This window comes from Gossypium arboreum, chromosome 11 (assembly GCF_025698485.1).
Source record: "Gossypium arboreum isolate Shixiya-1 chromosome 11, ASM2569848v2, whole genome shotgun sequence".
Taxonomy (NCBI): Eukaryota; Viridiplantae; Streptophyta; class Magnoliopsida; order Malvales; family Malvaceae; genus Gossypium; species Gossypium arboreum.
In genome coordinates, this window is record NC_069080.1 from 127,008,638 (window position 1) to 127,033,862 (window position 25,225).

Consider the following 25,225-nt stretch of genomic DNA (forward strand, 5'->3'; position numbering starts at 1 on the left):
TTGGTGTGTTGGTCAGGGGCTTTGCACTTTGGCCCGTGACATTAGTTTACCTATGTAGTAGAATGTGGGTTCGAATGCATTGAAATACATTTATCCTCCTATTTAAGGGGTGAAAAGAGACTATAGGTAGTTCTAAGCATTTGTATTAAAAATAATAATTTGTGACTGAATTCTAGCTTAGTTGGTATCGACATTGTTACCTATACAGGAGGGTATGGGTTTGAGTGCGTTGAAACACATTTATCCTCCTATTTAAGGGTTGATTTTGTATTCAAAAAAAAAATTGTAACTGAATTAATATCATAAGTTAATTAGATACTAACTTACTTGAGAAATGACTAAAAAGTTTACATATTCATTAATTTAATTAAGCTTTAAATAAATTTTTAATAAAAAAAAGGGAAGAGCAAAATTGTTTAAGGGATAGCATGGAGGAAGACTCTAAATGTGAGAAAGAGTATATGTAATACATGCTATTGTATTTTTTATTTTTCCATAGGATAGACCTACTGGTTAGCTTGGAGAAGGAACAAATCCAAATAATTTCCCATTGAGAAATCGGCTGCCCAATCGTGATGATTTTGCAATGAGACGGTATTTAATATTTGTTATATATTATTCTCATTTTATGTATAAGGTCTTCGCACCTTATTAGTTGCTTCTTCGTGGAGCAATCAAAACTTCCTCCACATTTTATCTCCAACCCATTACTTTTGTTCAATCCGCAATCATAAAATGTAATTATATAAAAATGAATAATATATTAAAAGTTTAAAAAAAAAATAATGTTATCTGAATTTAGGATAGGCATAGAATACAAGTTTGTGTTCAACATGTATATGCTTAGATTTTTTAAATTAATTATATATATTTAAAAGATTGTATCTCATTTATTGTAGAGTAAATATATGGAAAGTGAATACTTTAAATGAAATAATGATAGATTAAAAAAAGTCATAGAAAAAAAATTTAATAGGAGAAGGCCAATGAAGTAGTTCACCACAATTAGTGCTTCTTCCCAAGTCTGCCCATTATAGAATTGAAATTTTTTTGCATTCGTTTCGGTTGCGGCCCTTCATCCATCTCCTCATACATATTACGTTTTCGCTTTATTAGGGAACCGTTACCTATTGATCCATCATCAACAAAGTGTTGCTGGATATCTTCAAAATTTGCACAACACTGACTACTATGCAGCACTTGTGTTTCTTCCAAGTCTCTCTCATACACTATTCTAACACCACACTTCTTCACCTTAACACTGTCATCTCTTTCGAAGGACAGCTCAAGTTGATGGCATTCCTGATCTAAGCAATCTGTTTTCCATAAATTATTGGTTTCACGTTCACCACATTTGTCTTCCAAGGAAATTGGATACAACTTGTCACGAGAGAAATAACGAATGAAAATCTGGTCCTTCATTATGGGCTGCTCTAGACCAAAATTTGCAATCAAGCCACTACAATCGACTACTCGAGGATATCTACCCTGGAAATTAGATTGAGTGCAATTGGCTTGTCTCGAATATCTACCATGGATAACAGCTCTACACGAGACATGCGCCTTCCTTGAAGCATCATCACTGACAAAAATGCGGCACAAAGCAACTCCCATCCATTGACTATCATTCCGAACTTCCAGAGGCAGATCTATCTTAATCGAAGACTCACCTCTTTGTTGACTAAACCATTCTGGCATTTCACTTCCAGGTATAATAATATCAAACTTCTTTCTTGAATTTCCAACTACCTGCAAAATAAACCTCTGGTTGTTTGGTAAGAGACAAGATGAATAATTATAAGACAGAGAAACAGAGATATTAACGAACCTTTAGATGCTTTTTCAGCAATGTTAAGGCATCGATGTTCTCAGCCAATCTGAAGCAATTAGCACCTACTATATCTACCCAGTCCTTTGAATTGCAAACTTTTGATGGATTTGCAATTATTTCCAGAGAAGTACAACCACTTACGCTTACATCCTCTATACATGTTGGAGCTCAGGCAACGATTTAAGCGCCTTGCAATTTGACAAAAAAAGAAATTGAAGCTTGGAAAATTGAGTAAGACACGAAGGTATGCTGACGAAATTGTTACCACCAAGATCAAGTTTTTTCAAAGAGGATAAGCGAGAAATATCACCAGGAATATCTCCTTCACAAAGATTGCAGTACCTTAGATTCAGCCTTGTTAATGAACTCAAACCTAACAACGAAGGCAACATCAGAGCCATGGAATTTGTCCTTTCTCTTTGGATTACCTTTAACAGAGAAGGCAGATATTTTTGTAACTTGGAAGAAGATCCCTTGCTCCCATTAAAAGACAGAACTTTAAGATTTTTAAATTGAAAAATCAAGGATGGTGGTTTTGTCATGGATGTTTCACTTAAGTCAAGCTCCTCCAAGAATTCTATTTGCTGCAAATTCTCTGGCAAATATTCGACTTTATAACAGCCAGAAAGATTAAGAGATTTTAAACTTTTACACCCACCTATGCTCCCTGGGAGATCCACAAGGTTCCTGCAATCTTTCAAATTTAACAAAACAAGACTGCTCAGATTTCCAATTGAAATAGGTAGCTCTTTAATGCCCGACCCATCTAAATAGAGCTCTAGCAGGCATTCCATTTTGCCATCAATCTCTGGAAACCTTTTAAGATTGGAGCAACCTGAAAGAATTAACTTTTTAAGAGATTCCATTCCAATTTTGATTGGAAGACTCCTAAGACTTTTGCAGTCTTTTAGATTCAAAACTTTAAGTCTTCTAAGATTTCCGATTGAAGAAGGTAGCTCTTTAATGTTTGTCCCATCAAAACAAAGCTCCAATAAACATTCCATTTTCCCATCAATCTCTGGCAAGCTTTGAAGATTTGAGCAACCTGAAAGAATTAACTTTTCAAGAGATTCCATTCCAAATTTGGTTGGAAGACTCCTAAGACTTTTACAGTCTTTTAAATTCAAAACTTCAAGTCTTCTGAGATTTCTGATTGAAGAAGGTAGCTCTTTAATGTTTGTCCCATCAAAACAAAGCTCCAACAAACATTCCATTTTCCCATCAATCTCTGGAAAGCTTTGAAGTTTTGAGCAACCTGAAAGACTTAACATTTCAAGAGATTCCATTCTAATTTTGGTTGGAAAACTCCTCAGACTTTTGCAGCCTCTTAAATTCAAAAGCTTAAGCCTCGTAAGAACTCCAACAGATGGATGAACATATACTAATCTAGTACATCCTTCCAAAACCAAAATTTCAAGATTTGGGGCAGTTGTGAAGTCTGGTGCCTTGATCAGTTTTTCAGACCCTTTTAGGTTGAGCACTTTCAACTTATACAGGGGCTGTTGAAAACAATAATAGAGATAAAAAGAGATCAACATAGGAAAGCTCATTTTTATTGTTATTATTCAATGTTAATAAAAAATTCATCTTTATTCTCAAAATAAGATAGAAAGTTAATTCTTACCATGTTTACATTCCATAGTTGTTCAATGTTGCTATAAGGTAGGAGAAGTATAACAAGGTTTTCTGGTTTCAAACTTGAAAGTAATGACCTTAAAGGACATCCCGTCCAAACTAAAAGTCGTAACTCGTTAGAAAGATACGTCAGATCATAACAATTTGTCCGGCAAAGGATTTTGAGTAGTCTTAATCTTTTCATCTTCAAGAAGACATCAGCACTCAAAGTGAGAGTCTCACTGATTTCCCAAGGTAGAATAAGAATATGATTATACATATACATGAGAGAGCCTTCAAGGAATCTCAAAAACAATGAAAATGTAAAAGAAAATGAATATTCTCATACCAAACACATGTATATATGACACCTACATCCAAATTTGAATAACGTAGTTGAAATATTGGAGTTGATATTCACAAACTCACACTGCTAGAAACCATGATATACAGACAAATAAAGTGTTTGACTAAAGAGAAAATGCAAGAAAATAAATACATGCTAATGCAATGACATTGCGATTACACCAAAATATATATAACGAACTTTCACAATTACATTAAACATACTCTTTAACTACTATATTATTTTTCATAACACATGCCACTATTTTTTTTTTTTTGAAATGTTAAGCATTGAAGATTTTATTATTTTCACAAGAAAAAACAACAACAACAACATCAACATTTTACATAGATACATATGTGTATGTTTTCTCATGTACCTTTTATTGTCGATGATTATGCCTTCAATCGTTTTTGTAGCCTAAAAATAAAAAATAAAACACAAAACAAAAATTCGTGAAATTTACATTACAATGATTTAGCATTATTATTATCGGTTGAAATTAATCAACAAAATCAAACTAAATAAAACATTTTTTCAACAAAAGTAGTTCAATGAAATAACATTTTGTTTATACATATTGCGGAGGTGTTTTAAATATTTATAATTAAAAAATTAAATAATACATTTTAGAAATATACAGGATTAATGTACTCTTTTTATTTTATCAATATTAAAAAAACACTTTATAGATATAATAGATTATATATGTTTTTTAACAAAAAAAATCATAATTTTGGGTTGAATCTAAATTTAATTAATGTGACCTCTTAATATTGATTGTTTGAATTAATTTAGCTAAAGTAAGAATATATATAACGTGTATGAATGACTTACAGTTTTTGTTGTTAGCACATGATAGACATCTCTTTCCGCCCACAATCTGCAACGTTTTCCAGGTTCATCAACAGATTTTTCTCTAACAATTTTTCTTCCCATTTCTTGTAGCAAGTCATGCATTTGCAATCGATTGCATTTATTAACAGTTAGTAGAGATTTTTTTATGAGAACATCGATTCCAATATCTGGACAAAACTCACAACCATCCAGTACTTTCATTACAAAATCTTTCTCCTCCCCATTAAAGAAGCATGCTATATCTAGAAATATATTCTTCTCCCTTTCTTCCAGTCCATCAAAACTTATTTGGAGTCTGTCAAGAATTTCTTTGTTAGAATCTCTTTCAAGTCTTTCTATTGTACTTTTCCATTGCCTTGCATCTCTATCACACAGAAAAGAACCCAAAACTTCAAGAGCTAATGGGAGTCCACCAGCATAACCTACGATATGTTTAGCAAGCTCAATGAAATCCTCTTTTGGCGCTGTCTTGCAACCGAAAGCTTTCAAATTGAAAAGATGAAGTGCATCATTGGCTTTCAATGCTGTAGGCTTATACACACCATCAACTCGATAAGATCGGAGCAAATGTTCATCTCTTGTTGTTACAATGATTCTACTCCCTACACCGAACCAATCACGCCTTCCAACCGAGCATTTCAAGTGCTGTAGGTTATCAACATCATCAAGAACAACAAGAACTCTTTTGTGAGAGAACCTGCGGCTAATTATGACTTTCCCTTCATGAACATTGAAAAAATTGAAGCTTTCATCAAACAATATTTGGGAAAGTAGTTGTTTCTGTAAAGAAACAAGTCCACATTTCTCTGAAACTTCTCGAACGTCAGCAAGAAAGCTTTTACCTTCGAAATGATGTGACATTTGATAATAAACAACTCTCGCAAGAGTCGTTTTGCCAATGCCACCCATACCACAAATTCCTATGATACGGATATCATCTTCCCCAATTTCTATTTCCAAATGCAAATCGTCCAAGCTTGGACTAATTCCAACTAACTTATCATCATGGACAATTGGATATGTTTGACATAACTTTGCTGATATTTTTTTAACAATGTCTCCAATAAATTCTGATTCATGCCTACAAAGATATAAAGATGTAATTTTTAATTAAGAAAATTATTGATATGGAAATGAAGTTAAATGAACTAAGAAAAAAAATTAAGATGTGAAACGCATAGTAATATCGAACAAATTTAGGATACACTTGGAGGACTTGAGCTGGTAGTTTTTCTGGTGTTATTGCCTTATTTGCCTTATAACACTAGAAAATAACAACTTTCCAATTTTGTCAATATATATATAAAAAACAGCTATTTCAAAACAAAACTGTAATCATTAAATTTACAAGTAAATTGAAGAAAAAAAAAAACCTATTATTTGAGTGCTATCCCTTGATATTAGCCACTTCAGTTAAAGCATTTCTCCACCTTTGGATCTTTGCTTCATCTTCCTTGTATCTCTCTTCATGTTTGGCAAAAGCTGCTTCAACTTTCTCTTTTTGTTTTCTTAAATCAGATGGATCCACACCATGGAAAATTGGAAATACTTTATGTCCATTCTCCCTTTTTTGTTTAACAATCTCTGCAAGTTCCTCCAAGCACCAACCTGAAAAGGCATAGTTTTCCGAGAAAACGATTAGTGAGCACCATGATTGTTGAATTGCTTTGAAGAGCTCAGGAGCGATCTCTTCGCCGGCCTCCAGCTTTGGATCATCCCTGAAAGTGACTATTCCGCTCCTTCTCAAAGCATCACAGAGATGGTCTGTGAAGTTATGACGAGTATCTTCACCTCTAAAACTCAAGAATACGTCATATTCTTTTTGTCTAGGAATAGACGAGGAAGTTGACAGCAACGAGGACATGAGGAAGTCTGAGAAGGAAAAAGATAAGACAATCTAGTTTGGGAAAACCAGAAAATAAGGTGGCTCAATATGCAGAAAGAAACTACAAACAGATCAAGTATAGGAGCATCAAGAAAGGGAAAGCGGACACAGGTTTCTAAGCAATTTCTCTATACATGTCCTACCTTTTTTTTCTTCAAAACGAATCTCCATCATAATAGCTATGAAAAGGTGTAGTGATGGAAGTTTGGTGACAAATGAAAATGATGGTGCTTTCCAGGAAGAATCGTTGACGGTGAGGGCAGAATTGGTTGCTTCGTCCACAGAGTGGAGGCTACTTTAATTAGAAAAGCAAAGTGAAGAAGCCCGCCCCTTAATCACCTTTTTCTTTTTCCTTTCCTTAATTTTTTTGGTTCAAACACATTTTTGCTTTTCGGTGTGGAAAGTGTCAAGTAAAGACAATTGGATCCAAACAATTTTCAAACTCAATCATCAAACCAACATAAAGATGACAGAGTAATTACATCTGGAAATTTTGGGCTCATTACAGCCGGGTTAAGCTGGAAACATCGGCCCAACAATACAAAAACCCTTTCCTTTTTACAGTATTCAGCCCAAAGTAAAAGAAAAAGAAAATCCCTCTGCTTTAAACCCCAGCCAACAGTCCCTTTTTTTTTTTTTTAAATAGACAGGAAAACAACAAATAAAATCTAAATCGATGGAAGGTTGGTCTATTCTGATCCCATTCAAGACTGTCTCTTAGCTCGTCTAGTAAATCTTCTAGTATACGAATTATCGACGAAATCGAGTCTTTTCTTTGCTAAACTATCAACTACACTATTGACTTCACGCAATCCATGATGAACTCAACTTGCCACAGTCATTCCCTAAGTCTACTTACAACACGCACCAACCTTAGCTTGCTTTCCTTTGCTTGAGTTGAATTAATGAGATGAATAGCATCATCACTATCTAACTCAACAAGAAGTTGCCGAAATCCCTTTTCCCATGCAACATCAAGTCCATCCACGACTGCCCAAAACTCGACTTGCAGAGTGCCTCTAAAGTACCCCCATTCGCCTTGAGCATCCCGAAATACTCCTCCTACTGCTCCCAACCCATTTGCAGCAGCCACAATCTCGTCTATGTTTTTGAAAATGGTAACAACGACATGAGGAAGTATGAGAAGGAAAAAGATATCACAATCTAGTTTTTGAAAACCAGAAAATAAGGTGGCTCAGTATGCAGAAAGAAACTAGAAACAGTCAAGAAAGGCAAAGCAGACACAGGTTTCTAGGCAATTTCTCTATACATTTCCTACATTTATTTCTTCGAAACGAATCTCCACAATAATCTATGAAAGCGAGTAGTGGTAGAAGTGTAACAAGTCAATTACAACAAAAGAAAATGATGATAAATTTTATTGATGGTATTCTCTAATATATAATATGGGAAAGGATTGTATGAAAAAATTGAATTTGAGTGGTATTTATTTAAGATGATTTTAGAATTATTATAGATAATATTTTTTATTAATTTAAATACTACATTATTATTTGAATAGCATATATTGGAGATTACATTTGATTTTAAAACTATTATTGCTATATATTATATAGGAAATGATTGTATAAACAGTGACGCCACGTCATCTGTATCCCTTTCCAATAGTTTTATGCCACATCCTTGCTCTTATCTTGAATTTCAGGATTTTATCCAATAATAATTTTAAAATCAAATGTAATCTCCATTATATGCTATTCAAATAATAATGTAGTATTTAAATTAATAAAAGAATATTATCTATTATAATTCTAAAATCATCTTAAATAAAATACCACTCAAATTCAATTTTTTTAATTTTGAATTAAAACAAAAAAATATATGTTTAGCTTATTTTTACGAGTCTAACAACTATAACTACGTAAGAAAAGAACAGAACAAAGTAATACTTAACGTATATGGGATTTGAATTATCTCTAAAAAAAAATTTCATTGAAATTTTCATGCACATTATAGTTTGATAATTGATATTAACTTAGAAACTAAAATTGATATCAAAGCTTTTAAAAGATATTACTTCTTAGCCATAAATAATTTTTAAAAGAATGACATCAAAGCTAAAGACAATTGTTGTTTATTGTTGAGTGGTACACCACCGACTTGCCAAAAGGGAATTTTTTTTTGTCAAATTACACATTGTAAAGAGTATATAATCACCATCTAGCAAAAATATCACATTGTAATCAATTCAATAAAATTGAAAAAAGGAAAAAAAAAATGAGAATGGAAGTTGAAAATGAAATGAATAAAGCTTAATGAAAACATATGAATAAACAAAACAACTCAAATGAAACAAAAGAGATGATAATTTGTATCACACAATGAAAATATTTATTCATATGAAGATGTGTAACTACTAAAAAACTAAATACAATAAACAAAATTGAAAACCTTCATAAATAGGCAATGAATTTTATATATTATTCTTATTCTACGAGATGGTATTTAATATTTGTTATATATTATTCTTATTTTATGTATAACGTCTTCACATGATGATAAATTTAATTTTTAAGTTTACATTTTCGGTAATTTGATATTTATTCTTTTTCGATCTAAGTTTAACCTTTAAATTAAAAAAAAAGTGAATTTTTTTACGAAAATAGTCTAAATTTAAAAATAAAAGGATGATTATAACATTAATAAAGAATTCGCAACTTACTTATTAGTTGCTTCTTCATGGAGCAATCAAAACTTCCTCTACATTTTATCTCTAGTCAATTATATTTCTTCAATCTGCGATCATAAAATCTAATTATATAAAATGAATAACATTTTGAATGTTATTATTCAAATTTGGGATAGGCATAGAATACGAGTTTCGCATTCAACATGTATATGCTAGAATTTTTAGGTTAATTATATATATTTGAAAGATTATATCTCATTTATTGTAGAGTAAGATATCAAAACTAAATACTTAAAATAAAATAAAAACTATAAATACTATTATAGATAAAAAAAGGTCATAAAAAAATTAATAGGACAAGGCTAATGAAGTAGTTTACCACAACTAGTGCTTCTTCCTCAATCTACTCATTGTAGAATTGATTTTTTTTTTTTTGCATCTGTTTTGATTGCGGTCCTTCATCCCTCTCCTCATATATTTACGTTTCTGCTTTTTAGGGAACCGTTACCTATTGATCCATCATCAACAGAGTGTTGCTGGATATCTTCAAAATTTGCACAACACTGACTACTATGCAGCTCTTTTATTTGTTCATCTCTTCCAGATCTCTTTCATACACTATTCTAACACCACACTTCTTCATCTTAACACTGTTATGGAAGGGATCTGTGAACGACAAGTCAAGTTAATGGCATTCCTGATCTAAGCAATCTATTGTCCATAAATTATTGGTTTCACGTTTACCACATTTGTCTTCCAAAGAAATTGGATAAAACTTGTCACGCGAGAAATAACAAATTAATATGTGGTCCTTCGTTACGGGCTGTTCTAAACCATAATTTAGAGAGCAGCCACTCCAATCGACTATTGGAGGATTTCTACCCTGGAAATTAGATCGAGTGCAATTGGCCTGTCTAGAATATCTACCTTGGATAACAGTTCTACACATGAGATTCTCATCCCTTGAAGCATCATCACTCACAAAAATGCAGCACAAAGCAACTCCCGTCCATTGAGTTAGTTCCCATGCAACACATGTAGCAACAAAGGTGGATATGCAGCTCATGCAGATAAGGAGTTGATCACAAAGCATAAGTTATCCGATTAAAATATGAGTTAACCAGATGAAGAACCATACTGTTTCAGTTTTCATGGTTTAGTTTGTTTAGTCTATATTTTGTGTTCTAGTTCATTTTGAACTTAGTTTAGTTTATGTTTGATGTAATTTGATGGTGATAAAGCTGATCACTAGCTTTGTTTATGTTTGCAAGCAAAATCACCTAGTCCCTATGTAACTAGTGGAGTTAGGTAATGTTTAGGTGATGAATTTATTATTTTTTTGACCAGCCAATGTCTGGTATATGTAATGGCTTTAAGCCTATGTTTCTTTTGAATGAAATCATCAGATTTTCTTTCCATATGCTCTATCTTTCTTTGCCTTCTAAATTCTGTTCTCCATTCCTGGCAGTAGTTCAAAGCTTGAATTTCAAGCATTTTTTTCCTTCATTCTTTATCCGGGTATAATACACTGCTGTTAAGCCCAGATTAAAGTTCTTACTTTATCCGGTTAAAGTGTGTCTAACACCAACAATTGGTATCTAGAGCCCTTATCTTAGTGGACCTGTTATAGTTGGATCACATACTGATGGCTTCATCAAGCTTCTCACTAGCTGCACCTCTAGTTTTCAATGGATAAGGATATCACATTTGGGTAGTCAAGATGAGAACCTACCTCCAGGCATTTGATCTATGGGAGGTGGTTAACTCAGATGTTGAACCAGAACCATTGAGAGCAAATCCAACAGTGGCTCAAATGAAGCAGTACTTTGAAGAAAAAAGTAAAAAATACAAGGCCATATCATACATTCAGAACTGTGTTTCTGACGTAATTTTTACTAGAATCATGGCTTGTGAAACACCAAAACAAGCCTGGTACAAACTCAAGGAGGAGTTCCAAGGCACAGAGAGGATAAGGCAGCAACAGCTCTTGAACCTAAGAAGGGATTTCGAGAATTTGAAGATGAAGGAAGAAGAAACTGTCAAGAAGTATTCTGACAGAATCATGGCTGTAGTTAACAGCATAAGGCTCATTGGTGAGCAATTTGATGAGGCAAGGATTGTGGAGAAAGTGTTCTCTACCTTACCAGAAAGGTATGAAGCAAAAATATCCTCCTTAGAGGATTCAAGAGACCTAGTAATCATCTCCTTAACTGAGCTCATTAATGCCCTCTATGCTCAGGAGCAAAGGAGAGCTAGCAGGATAGAGGAGCACCAAAAGGGTGCTTTCCAAGCTAAAACCAAGTCTGCTTCAAGTTCCTAAGCCTATAAAGGCAAGAAGAACTGGAAAAACAGGCCTAAGCCTGATGCTGCAAGAGGAGAAGATCGACTCTGTACGTTTTGTAAAAAACTTGGTCATCCAGAGGCCAGATGTTGGTTCAGGCCAGATGTTGTGTATCAACACTGCAAGAAGAAGGGCATGTTGAAAGGGCCTGCAAACAAAATGGCAGACCTGGCCAGAATCAAGCACAATACAAAAAGGCTGAAGCTCAAGTGGCTGAAGACAGTAGTGACCATGAAGAATGGGTTTTTGCTGTTTCATGCTCAGCTGGCCAGAAGAAAGGTACAAAAGGCTAGTTGTTGGACAGTGGCTGCACTAACCACATGTCACCTCATGCAACCATTTTTAAGACTTTGGATAGAAGCTGCAAGACCAAAGTGAAAGTTGGTAATGGACAGTTCATAAAAGCTGAAGGAAAGAGAGATGTGCTGATATGCACTCCTACAGGCAATAAAGTCATTTCAAATGTGCTGCTAGTGCTTGAGATTGACAGAAACCTTCTCAGCATTGCTCAATTACTTGAGAAAGGTTATTCTGTTGTGTTCAAAGGTGAAGAATGCTAGATAAGTGATTCAAGTGGATCCAAGTTCATGACAGTCACTATGACTGATAAATACTTGAAGTTAGCTGGCCAAGTGACTTACACTTAGCCTGCATTGCCTCTACAGAAGATTCCAAGCTTTGGCACCAAAGGCTTGGGCATGCCAATTTTAGATCAATGACTCAGATGATCAGTGAAGACTTGGTTGAAAACTTCACCAACTCTGTTGAGGAAGAAGAGGTATGTGAAGTCTGTCAATTGGGAAAACAAGCAAGATTGCCATTTCCTACCAATCAAGCATGGAGAGCCTCTGAGAAGCTGCAGCTTGTACACACAGATGTATGTGGCCCCATGAAGACTGAATCATTGAATGGAAGTAGATACTTCATTTTATTTATTGATGATTACTCCAGGTATTGTTGGGTATACTTTCATCGGAATAAGTATGAAGTACTTTCAATATTTTAGAAATTTAAAGCTGCAGCAGAAATTGAAACAGGCTGTAAACTCAAGACCTTTAGGTCTGATAATGGAACAGAGTATACTTCATCCGGGTTTAATACCTTTTGTGATGAAGCTGTCATTAGACACCAGCTCATTAACACTTATATACCTCAACAAAATGGTGTAAGTGAAAGAAAGAATAAGAGCTTGATGGATATGGCCAGATGTTTATTGTTTGAGAAGAATTTGCCCAAGACCATGTGGGCTGAAGCTGCCAATACTGCTGTCTACATTCAGAATAGGCTTCCAACCAAAGCACTTGCTCACAAGACACCTTTTGAGGCCTGGTTCGGGTTCAAGCCATCATTGGCTCATATGAAAGTCTTTGGTTGCCTATGTTACAGCCAAATACCAGCTGTAAAGGGGGATAAGTTATCCAAAAGAGCTATTCCTGGTATTTTAGCCGGTATAGTATGGTCAAGAAGGGCTATAGGATTTTGGACCCTTTAACAAACAAAATTCAAGTAAGAAGAGATGTGATCTTTGATGAAAAAGAATGCTGGAATTGGGAAAAGAATGAGCCAGAGGCTGTTTCTGAAGAGCTGATGGCTGATCATGCTGAACCTAATCAAGTTAGTTCTGAAATGGACATTGATGACATGCCAGTCAGATGCACTAGACCTTTGGCTGAAATTTATGAAAGAACACAAGTTGCCATATTGGATACATGCAGTTTTGAAGAAGCTGAAGCTGATGAAGGATGGAAACAGGCCATGGTTGAAGAAATCAAGATGATTCAAAAGAATCAAACATGAGAGCTAGTTGAAAGGCCTACCAACAGAAAGATCATTGGAGTTAAATGGGTCTATCAAGCCAAACAAAATGCTGATGACAGTTTAAACAAGCTGAAAGCCAGACTTGTTGTCAAAGGCTTCAGTCAAAGATATGACCTAGACTACTTGGAGACTTTTGCACCAGTAGCCAGACTTGATACCATCAGATTACTAGTTGCTTTAGCAGCACAAAAGCAATGGGCCATTCATCAGTTAGATGTGAAGTCTTTATTCCTAAATGGTTTCCTTGAAGAAGAGATCTAAATTGATCAGCCTCAAGGTTTCGTTGTGTCTGGCAAAGAACAAATGGTGTACAGGCTTAAGAAGGCATTGTATGGCCTGAAACAGGCTCCTAGAGCCTGGTATGCTCGAATTGACAGTTACTTGTTCAGTTTGGGATTTAACAGAAGTGTTAGTGAGCCAACACTATATGTCAAGAAGAATGAAGCTGAAATACAGCTTATTGTATCCCTCTATGTCGATGACCTTTTGGTGACTGGAGGAGATCAAGACATGTTGGCTGAATTCAAAGCCAAAATAAAGGACATGTTTGAAATGTCTAACTTGGGGCTAATGACATACTTTTTGGGAATGGAGGTGCGCCAAACAGAAGGAAAAATCTTCTTGGGACAGAGAACATTTGCCTTGAAGGTTTTGTTCAAGTTCTCAATAGAGAATTGTAAGCCAACAAGCACTCCTATTGCTGTTGGAATGAAGCTGTCAAGCCAAAGAGATCATGAACCAGTCAATGAGTCTACCTACAAGAGCATAGTTGGCTGCTTGTTATATTTGACAGCAACTAGGCCAGATATCTTGTTTGCTGTGAGTATGATATCAAGGTTTATGTATTGCTGTAATGTCTAGCATTTTCAAGCAGCAAAGAGAGTACTAAGGTACATCAAAGGCACTCTTGACTATGGTGTGTTATTTAACAAAGTTGAAAGTTTGAAGTTGAGAGGCTATACTGATAGTGACTGGGCTGGTTCAAGTGGTGATATGAAAAGCACCTCTGGTATGCTTTTACCTTTGGCTCAACCATGTTTTGTTGGAGCTCAAGGAAACAATCGATGGTGGCCCAATCAACAGCAGAAGATGAATATATTGCACTTGCCAATGCTGTAAATCAAGCCATTTGGCTGAGAAAAATTCTAGCTGGTCTTAACCTACATCAAAGGGAGGCAACAAAGATCTTTTGTGATAACAAGTCTGATGTTGCAATTGCAAAGAATCCTGTCTTCCATGGTAGAACAAAGCACTTCAGCATCAAGTTACATGTGATAAGGGAGATGGAACAAGCTCGAGAGGTGGAGTTGATTCATTGCAGTTCAGAGGAACAAGTTGCTGATATCTTCACAAAGGCCCTTAGTGTGTCAAAGTTTATAAAACTGAAAAAGCAGCTAGGTGTTACAAGCATGGAAATTAAGTAGGAGTGTTGAAGTTAGTTCCCATGCAACACATGCACTAACAAAGGTGGATATGCAACTCATGCAGATAAGGAGTTGATCACAAAGCATAAGTTATCTGGTTAAAATATGAGTTAACCAGATGAAGAACCATGCTACTGTTTCAGTTTTCATGGTTTAGTTTGTTTAGTCAATATTTTGTGTTCTAGTTCATTTTGAACTTAGTTTAGTTTATGTTTGATGTAATTTGATAGTGATAGAGCTGATCACCAGTTTTGTTTATGTTTGCAAGCAAAATCACCTAGTCCCTATGTAACTAGTGGAGTTAGGTAATGTTTAGGTGATGAATTTATTATTTTTTGACCAGCCAATGTCTGGTATATGTAATGGCTTTAAGCCTATGTTTCTTTTGAATGAAATCATCATATTTTCTTTCCATATGCTCTATCTTTCTTTGCCTTCTAAATTCTGTTCTCCATTCCTGGTAGTAGCTCAAAGCTTGAATTCCAAGTATTTTTTCCTTCATTCTTTATCCGGGTATAATGCACTGCTGTTAAAGTCCAGATTGAAGTTTTTACTTCATCTGGTTAAAGTGTGTCTAACACAAACAACTATCATTCCGAACTTCCAGAGGCAAATCTATCTTAATCCAAGAGCCACCTCTTTGTTGACTAAACCATTCTGGCATTTCACTTCCAGGTATAATAATAACAAACTTTTTTTCTTGAATTTCCAAATACCTACAAAATAAACCTCTTGTTGTTTGGTAAGAGACAACATGAATAACTATAAGACACATAGAAATAGATAGGAGATAGATCCATTCCTTCCATTACGACTGGGGCCTTATTTTTTTAATAAGGGAATGAAGCCTTAATGAACCTTTAGATATTTTTTCAGCAATGTTAAGGCATCGATGTTCTCAGCCAATATGAAGCAATTAACACCTAATATAGTTGTCCAATCCTTCAAATTGCAAACTTTTGATGAATTTGCAGGATTTGCCACTATTTCGAGAGAAGTACAACCATTTATTCTTACATTTGTTATACTTGTTGGAAGCTCAGGCAACGATTTAAGCGCCCTGCAATCTGACAATCTAAGAAAATCAAGCTTGGAAATTCGAGTAAGAGATGAAGGTATGCTGATGAAGTTGTTACTACCAAGATCAAGTTGTTTCAAAGAGGATATGTGAGAAATATCACCAAGAATATCTCCTTCACAAAGATTACAGTCCCTTAGATTCAGCTTGTTAATGAACTCAAACCTAACAACGAAGGCAACATCAGAGCCATAGAATTTGTCCTTCATGTTTGGATTACATTTAACTTATAAGAAGGTCTATTGATCCCATTAAAAGACATAACTTTAAGATTTTTAAATTGAAAAACAAAGGGTGGTGGGTTTGTCACGGATGGTTCACTTAAGTCAAGCTCCTCCAAGAATTCTATTTGCTGCAAGTTCTCTGGTAAATATTCAACTTTATAACAACCAGAAAGATTAAGTGATTTAAAACTTTTACACCCACCCATCTATGCTCCCAGGGAAATCCACAAGGTCCCTGCAATCTTTCAAATTTAACAAAACAAGACTATTCAGATTTTCGATTGAAGAAGGTAGCTCTTTAATGTTTATCCCATCAAACCAAAGCTCCAACAAATATTCTATTTTTCCATCAATCTCTAGAAAGCTTTGAAGTTTTGAGCAACCTAAAAGAATTAACATTTCAAGATATTCCATTCTAATTTTTGTTGGAAAACTCCTCAGACTTTTGCAGCCTCTTAAATTCAAAAGCTTAAGCCTCGTAAGAACTCCAACAGATGGATGAACATATACTAATCTAGTACATCCTTCCAAAACCAAAATTTCAAGATTTGGGGCAGTTGTGAAGTCTGGTGCCTTGATTAGGTTTTTAAACCCTTTTAGATTGAGCACTTTCAACTTATACAGGGGCTGTTGAAAATAATAATAAATTAGAGATAAAAAGAGATTAACATATGAAAGCTCATTTTTATTGTTATTCTTCAATGTTAATAAAAAATTCATCTTTATTCTCAAAATAAGATAGAAAACAATGACCAAATGAGTTAATTCTTACTACGTTTTCCTTCCATATTTGTTCAATATTGCTATAAAGGAGGAGAAGTATAACAATGTTTTCTGGTTTGAAACTTGAAGGTAATGATCTTAAAGGACATCCCATCCAATCTAAAAGTTGTAACTAATTAGAAAGATATGTCAGATCACAACAATTTGTCCGGCAAAAGATTTTGAGTAGTCTTAATCTTCTCATCTTCACGAAGACATCCGCGCTCAAATTTTGAATCTCACTCATTTCCCTAGGTAGAATAAGAATATGATTATACATATACAAAACATTTAGTATCTTAAAGTTAGGACGAATATTTGAACACAAATATAAATATATGATCCTTCAAGGAATCTAAAAAACAATGAAAATGTAAAAGAAAATGAATATGCTCATACCAAACACGTGTATATATAACACCTACATCCAAATTTGAATAACGTAGGTTGAAAAAATTGGAGTTGATATTCACAAACTCACACCACTAGAAACCATGATATACACACAAAAGAAGTGTTTGACTAAAGAGAAAATGCAAGAAAATAGATACATGCGAATGCAATGACATTACGATTACACCAAAATATACAACGAAGTTTCACAATTACAATAAACATACTCTTTAACTATTATATTACTTTTCGTAACACATGCCACTTTTTTTCCTTTTTTTTTTTTGAAATGTTAAGCATTGAAGATTTTTGCCACCTCTTTTTTTATATTTTTACAAAAAAAAAAACAACAACAACAACATCAACATTTTGCATAGATACATACATGCATGTTTTCCCACGTACCTTTTATTGTCGATGATTATACCTTCAATTATTTTTGTAGGCTAAAAATAAAAAATAAAACACAAAACAAAAATTCGTGAAATTTATATTATGATGATTTAGCATTATTATTATTGGTTGAAATTAATAAACAAAAACGAACTAAATAAAACATTTTTCCAACTAAAGTAGTTCAATGAAATAACATTTTTTTTATACATATCGTGGAGGTGTTTTTAAATATTTATAATTAAAAAAAATTAAATTATACATTTTAAAAAGGGTAAACTACAAAAATAGTCACTTTTGTTTGCCTCAGGTTACATTTTAGTCACTTACGTTTGAAATGTTACGTTTTAGTCACTTATGTTATTATTTTGTTACGAAGTGATCACTCTTCCGTTACGTTTCGTTATCTCCCTAACGGTAATCCTACGTGGCAGTCCAACTAGATTTTAAGTGCCAACTAGATTTGAAGTATATCTGTTAATACATACTTCATCTGGCTAAATTATGCATTTGATTTACTATTATAATTACGTTCTTCAACCGGGGGAAAGATGACCGTCCTTTGTAATATATGTCAATGAAACTTTTTAATATCATACAGTTGTTATTAATACTCGGATTTATAACAAGCCATATGGAATGTTCAGTTCTGTTTTATTTTAATAACACATGAACAATGTCGACATTAATATTTAAGGCAAACTCGTGGATTATATAGTCAATGAAAGTTGGTAATATTGCAAAGTTGTTTTTAATAATCGATTTTATAACAAGCAAACACTCGGAACAAGAAAGTCCAAAATTCACCCTCAACATTTGCACATTTTTGCATGTAATTCGTTATACAATTTACATTCGTAACCCGGAGAATGTAAGAGTATATCTGTTAATACATACTTCATCCGGCTAAATTATGGATTTGATTTACTATTATAATTATGTTCTTCAACTAGGGGAAGGATGACTATCCTTTGTAATATACGTCAATAAAACTTTTTAATATCGTACAGTTGTTATTAATACTCGGATTTATAACAAGACATATGGAATGTTGATCCTCGCACTAATATATATAGATAAACTAAAATATATATCTTGTGGAGCAAACTTATAGAGTAAAATTTTTATAAATTATGCGCAAGGTATTCATAGTAAAAACAACCACATGTGAAATTAAAATTGATTACTTTCATTTTGCAGACCAAATCAGCAACCAATTGAAGTAAAAGAAAATGTATAAATATAGGATCAAAGTAATGCAGTGCTTATTTATTTCTTTCTCTCTTTTTTACAATGCCAAATGACTTTTCTAGCTAAATAATTTTTCTAGATAAAAGCTGCAACCGAAATTTAAAATTAATTACTAAATAATATGAGCAATTTCATGCTAGAAAAATCAGAATCTTTTATCTTGTAGTTAACAATTATTTTCACTCAATTGGCATTGTAAAAAGGAGAGAAAGAACTTTACAAATAATACAATTTTCACTCAAATGCATAATTTAGCCAGATGAAGTATGTATTAACAGATATACTTAAAATCTAGTTGGCATTTAAAATCTGGTTGGACTGCCACGTAGGATTACCATTAAGGAGATAATGGAATTTAACAGAAAAGTGATCATTTCGTAACAAAATAATAACATAAGTGACTAAAAATGTAACATTTCAAACATAAGTGACTAAAATGTAACCTAAGGCAAACAAAAATGACTATTTTGTAGTTTACCCTTTAGAAATATACAGGATAAATGTACTCTTTTTACTCTATCAATATTTAAATTAAACATTTTATTATTTTTTAAAATAAACACTTTATTATTTTTAAAAAATAAACACTTTATAGATATAATAGATTTTATATATATATATATATATATATTTTAAATTCTAATTTTGCATTGAATCTCAAATTTAATTAATGTCACCTCTTAATACTAATTGTTTGAATCATTTAAGCTAAAGTAAGAATATATATAATTTGTATGGAATGACTTACAATTTGTGTTGTTAGCGCATGATACACATCTTTTTCCACCCACAATTTGCAACGTTTTCCAGGTTCATCAACAGATTTTTCTCTAACAATTTTTCTTCCCATTTCTTGTAGCAAGTCATGCATCCGCAATTGGTTGTATTTATTAACGGTTAGTATAGATTTTTTAATGAGAACATCGATTCCAATATCTGGAAAAAACTCACAACCATCCAGTACTTTCATTACAAAATCTTTCTCCTCCCCATTAAAAAAGCAAGCTATATCTAGAAATATATTCTTCTCCCTTTCTTCCAATCCATCAAAACTTATTTGAAGTCTATCAAGAATTTCTTTGTTAGAATCTCTTTCAAGTCCTTCTATTGCGCTTGTCCATTGCCTTGCATCTCTGTCACACAGCAAAGAACCCAAAACTTTAAATGCTAAGGGGAGTCCACCAGCATAACCTACAACATGTTTAGCTAGCTCAATGAAATCCTCTTTTGGCACAGTCTCGCAACCGAAAGCTTTCAAATTGAAAAGATGATGTGCATCATTGGCTTTCAGTGTTGTAGGCTTATACACACCATCAACTCGATAAGATCGGAGCAAATGTTCATCTCTTTTTGTTACAATGATTCTGCTCCCTACATTGAACCAATTACGCATTCCAACCAAGCATTTCAAGTGTAGTAGGTTCTCAACATCATCAAGAACAACAAGAACTATTTTGTGAGACAACCTGTGGCTAATTATGGCTTTCCCTTCATGAACATTGAAAAAATTGAAGCTTTCATCAAACAAGATTTGGGAAAGTAATTGTTTTTGCAAAGAAACAAGTCCACATTTCTCTGAAATTTCTCGAACATCAACAAGAAAGCTTTTACCTTCAAAATGAGGTGACATTTGATTGTGAACAACTTTTGCAAGGGTCGTTTTGCCAATGCCACTCGTACCACAAACTTCTATGATACGAATATCATCATCTTCCCCCATTTCTATTTCCGAATGGAACTCGTCCAAGCTTGGACTGATTCTGACTAACTCATCATGGTTAATTGGATAGGATTAAAAAAAACTCTAAAATACCAACGAGTGATTGGATGAAGCACTTTTTGTCGAAACCATTTTTTAAAGAAGATTTTTTTTTGAAAAAACGGGGATCGACTTTTTGAAAAATGAAAACAAGAGTCGCCACCAATCTTTTAAAGTGCGATTGGATCACTATACAAAATGTTTTGGCCTACGAATTTATGATAAAATATGTTCGGGAGTCGGTTACTTACGAGGAAGGATTAGCACTCTCGTAACGCCCATAATTGGTACCAAATTGAGTAATTTTTGTCTTAGTGTTAGAAATTTGAAAGAATTTAAAAAAAATAATATTTCCTTTAAATTGTGATGTTTTGAGAGAAGAATCAAGATTCATTCGTTTTTAAAAGAGTACAAACATCACATCCAGCATGATTGGACATGATATCTTTAATCTTTTGTAACTAAAATCATCTCGTGATTTATAAAACTCGTTTAAAAGGATATTTTTAAATATTCAGACAAACGAGAAATTGCAACCCAGCATGTTATGACACTATCTCTCGAATTTCTAAGCATTCAAAACATTGCCTTGCTCTTTTTTTAAAAGTTCCTTTTTAATTAAATAAGATATGACTTTTGGGTTTTTTTAAAAAAAATGATATGTTTTACATATTATAAGAAATTAAAATAACCTAATTTCAATATATATATGTTTTATCATTTCATGCAAATATAGTAAAGGTGACGAATAAGGATCTAAATTATCGATATGCTATAATTTTATGCATGGTCATAAATGACATTATTACGTACAAAGTATAACTTGGAATATAGCGAATTCAATAGTGTAAATTGTATAACACATACATAACAACATTTTATGTCAATGTATATATATATATCTAATTTATCATAAATAACTAAATCTATGTGAATATATAAGAGCAAGAATAAAATAAGATGTAAAATTTAACCTATTAGACAATATCAAAAAAGAAAGAATCTAAAATAAATAAGCAAATTAAATGTATAAAATAAAAATAAGCTATTTAGAAATATATCATTAAAAAACATGAAAATGATAAAAGTAAACCCCCTTTAAAAAAAAGGATACATATATATATGAACTATACCATGGGGTATAATAACTTATAATATACTAAATATTGGTATTACACTTTAAAAATTTAAGAATGTGCATACTTAATAAATAATAAAATAGTATATATTTTATAATAAAACAAAGATAATGTAAAAAATATGATAAAATGTATAATATAATATATAAAAATATCATAAGGAGTAAAGTATAATATATAATAAAATAATATGAAAACAAATAATAAAAATAAAATAATATGTATAAATATAGTGAAATATATAAAATGTATATAGAAAAAAACATATATGATATAATATACATAAATAAAAATATTTTTATACATAATTAACATAAAAAATGCATATATTCTTTTTTAAAATATTAATACAATGTAAATAATATATATATGCCATATAAAATAATATAATAATATATGATATAATAAAATAAATGTATTTTCCTTATTTGATAATAATATAACATACAATTTTAATAAAAATAATAATATATAATAAATAATAAAATTTTAAATAAATAAATTTATAAGTAAAAGAGAACTAAAATTGAAAGTAATTGAAAATTTTGGGCTAAATTTTAAAAACTTTAAGCTTATCTGGAAAACGAATTAAAACCAAGGGACTATTTGGGAATTAGACCTAATCCTCGAAAACGATGACGTTTCTTTGGAATGGATTTAAAAAAGCGCTAGGATTAAATTGAAATCAATATAAAATACTGGGGCTAAATTAGGATAAAAACTAAAATGAAATTTGAAAATTTGAAAACACAGAAGGGCCGAATGGGAAATTTTTCCATTTATCAAAAACGCGCGGATCCTCCCCGGGTTATCGGGTCAACGCGCAAATCCTCCTTAGAACAACGTCGTTTTAAAGCTTATTGTTTTAAACTAAAACGGCGTCGTTTTACAGATGTTATAAAAGTAAAAAAAAAAAACCTTTAAACTGTCATTTTAGACATTCAACAGAAAAAAAAAAGGTTAAAGCTCTAAAATTCTCTCAGAGCTCTGGCTAGTGGCCGTCCTGGCTCATCCCAGAGTGCCACCACCTTTAGCGTCACGTGCTTCACGCGCCACTGCCTGAGCCACCGTGCTCGGCGGTTATGGTTCAGAAAAAACTCCCCTTTCTCTCGCAACACAGCAGGTAACTTTTACTTATTGTTAACACTATTTACATGCAAAATAAAGAAAGAAATAAAGTAAACAAATCACTTCTGTTGCTTGGTATGAAAACTGCCTATATTTTTTATTTCTGTAAATATATGCGTATATCTCTTTTTTGTATCTGTCCAAAAGAAAAAATCCCCCTTTAAACAGGTTATAAAGGAGGCTTTTATAGCCACTGTTTCATATTTAGGAAGAAATCTTTTCATTTCTTTCTATAACTGTTTTTTCTTGTTTGTTGCTCTTTCTTTCTTTCCTTTTGCAGGTATCTAGCGAGGAAATCAGTGGGCCAGGATGATTAGGCCCTGATGACGAAGGTGTTGGCGCTGATTTGCATTCATTCGTCTTCAACTACGGCTAGATTTGAGGCCTGGAATCACGGCGCCGATGGGGGTAGATGGAACGACCGAGGTTGAAGAGGCGTGACTGATGGGGTGATTACGGCGCGAAGCTTCTGGAAACCCTAGGGTTTCCAGATTCTGTTTAGGCATTGGGCCTCATTTTGGTTGGGTCTTGTTTGGGTCTGGGTGTAACTGGTTAATAAATTTTGGGCCAAAGGTTTAGGCTAATTGGGTTGTAAGCGGGTGCTGGGTTTTGGTATTTGGGCCTTTGTAAATTGGACTGTAATGGACTTTTTAAATAAATAAATATTTATTTATCCAATTTTGTTTTTAGCCCGGTCAAATTTGGGCTACTACACTTTTGCCTTAGGCATTTGGATCCTGGAGTTGTCATTGTTGTGAGGGCTTTATGTGATTCTCATCCTCGACCTGAATAAGATTAGTCTTAGACCGTAAAACAGACAACAACACATATGATTATACCTAAAATAATCTAAATTTTTTAACAATTATATAAGTACAAAAGAATATTTTAAAATATAAAAAATAAGACACAATAGTATCACATCTTTAATGAAAAGTTGGGGGTTAATTTGCTTCAAATGAAATTGTGTCAAATTGAATAAATGTGTAAAAATTAAAAGTTAAATTTATTATTATGTCGTATATATAGAATATCAAAATATGCATTTAACCGTAAAAATTTAATCAATGGACAATTTGCTACTTTATCTAAGGAATAAAGTCCAATATGCCCATTTTTTTTTGGATAGGGAACTGAAAATGCAATCTAAGATATATGTACAAGGACTTCTATGGGACTTTTGCTCCTTTTGTTTTCTTTTGTTGCATAGCTACATTGTATAGAAGCTTAAACATTTCTGGTAGGTTGGGTACCTTTATGTTGTATGGATTTTGGACTGAATGCGGAATATACTTACTTTAATAAAAAGTTTTTCCAATAATTGAAAGACATATTGGAGTTTGAGGGACCATAGCCTTATCAAGGAAATAGGGGGCCAAAACCTGACTGTGCTTGATATAACAAAACTATGTTATCCAAGTTTGGGATGTGTAAAATACGAGTAAATATTCACCATGTGTATAATAAAAGGGTAAATAACGTAGATAAAAAAATAAGTCTATAAAATTAATAGGTGCTTCTTCCCCGATTGGCCCATGAATTGAAAAAAGAATTCATCCCTTTTAGTTGCAGCCCTTCCTCTAACTCTTCATAGATATTGCATTTGCATTTTACAAGAGAACTGCTACCTATTGATCCATAACCATCCGATGGACATCTTCAAAATTAGCAAGACATTGATTTTTATGCAGCTCTTTCATTTTTCCATCTCTTCCAAATCTTTCTTATACACTATTCTAAAACCACACTTCACCTTAACACTGCAATAACATGTGAAAGACAACTCAAGTTCATCGTGTTCCTGGTCTGAGTAATATGTTGTCGATAAATTGTTGGTTTCAGGTTCCCAGCATTTATCCTCCAAAGTAAATGGATATAATTTGTCACGCGACCAATAATGAAGAAAAATGTGATCCTTCACTATTGGATTGTCCTATTGTTTGCCTATAAAATAGCCATAGTCCTCAATACGTCGAGAATTTCTACGATGGATAACAGCTTTACACGAAATAAACCCATCTCTCGAAGCATCATCATTGACAAGAATGTAGCACAAAGCAACTCCCACCCATTGACTGTCATTCCAAATATTTGGAGGTAGTGATACCTTAATTAATGAAGAGGCAACTCTCAGATGTTTTTCTTCAAGTTTCAAATACCTGCAAAATTAAAAACCTGCTAAAATAAAGAAATTTTAAGAATTAGATTCTGTTAAGTGAAAAGGAGGTAAAATGTTTGTTCTACCTTAAGGTGTTCTTTTAAGAAATGTTAATGCTTTGATGTTTTTAGCCAATTTGTAGTAGTTAGCAGCAAAAATCCAAATGTTATCCA

At 33.0% G+C, this 25,225-nt stretch overlaps 3 protein-coding genes and 1 long non-coding RNA gene across 8 annotated transcripts; 2 read left to right on the forward strand and 2 right to left on the reverse strand.

Moving 5' to 3' along the window:
• Positions 1–861: 861 nt before the first annotated feature.
• On the reverse strand, positions 862–6,980 carry LOC108472360 (disease resistance protein RPV1-like). 5 transcript variants are annotated; one of them, XR_008273928.1, is made up of 4 exons: positions 6,023–6,980; positions 4,629–5,730; positions 3,456–4,211; positions 862–3,330 (listed from the first exon to the last, which is right to left on the reverse strand). XR_008273928.1 is itself a non-coding variant. In XM_053020967.1 (3 exons), exon 3 carries the CDS (start codon positions 1,696–1,698, stop codon positions 1,006–1,008), a length of 693 nt encoding a protein of 230 aa, XP_052876927.1. In that variant the 5' UTR covers positions 1,699–1,749; positions 1,829–3,330; positions 3,456–4,027; the 3' UTR covers positions 862–1,005. The 5 variants fall into 5 exon arrangements, 3 of the variants coding, with proteins under 3 accessions (XP_052876927.1, XP_052876926.1, XP_052876928.1); XR_008273927.1 differs by lacking the exons at positions 4,629–5,730; positions 6,023–6,980 and having other exon boundaries at positions 862–1,749; positions 1,829–3,330; positions 3,456–4,047; XM_053020967.1 differs by lacking the exons at positions 4,629–5,730; positions 6,023–6,980 and having other exon boundaries at positions 862–1,749; positions 1,829–3,330; positions 3,456–4,027.
• Positions 6,981–10,904: 3,924 nt separating this feature from the next.
• Positions 10,905–11,818, forward strand: LOC108472359 (uncharacterized). Its single transcript, XM_017773842.1, has 2 exons — positions 10,905–11,485; positions 11,605–11,818. The coding sequence occupies exons 1-2, from the start codon at positions 10,905–10,907 to the stop codon at positions 11,816–11,818; spliced, it is 795 nt and encodes a 264-aa protein (XP_017629331.1).
• Positions 11,819–19,571: 7,753 nt separating this feature from the next.
• On the reverse strand, positions 19,572–20,588 carry LOC108472358 (disease resistance protein RUN1-like). The gene has a single exon (XM_017773841.2). The coding sequence runs from the start codon at positions 20,586–20,588 to the stop codon at positions 19,572–19,574; it is 1,017 nt and encodes a 338-aa protein (XP_017629330.2).
• A 2,110-nt stretch (positions 20,589–22,698) lies between these two features.
• LOC128283558 (uncharacterized) lies at positions 22,699–23,572 on the forward strand. The gene is made up of 2 exons (XR_008273929.1): positions 22,699–22,889; positions 23,175–23,572. It is a non-coding gene; the product is annotated as an uncharacterized LOC128283558 (long non-coding RNA).
• Positions 23,573–25,225: the final 1,653 nt, after the last annotated feature.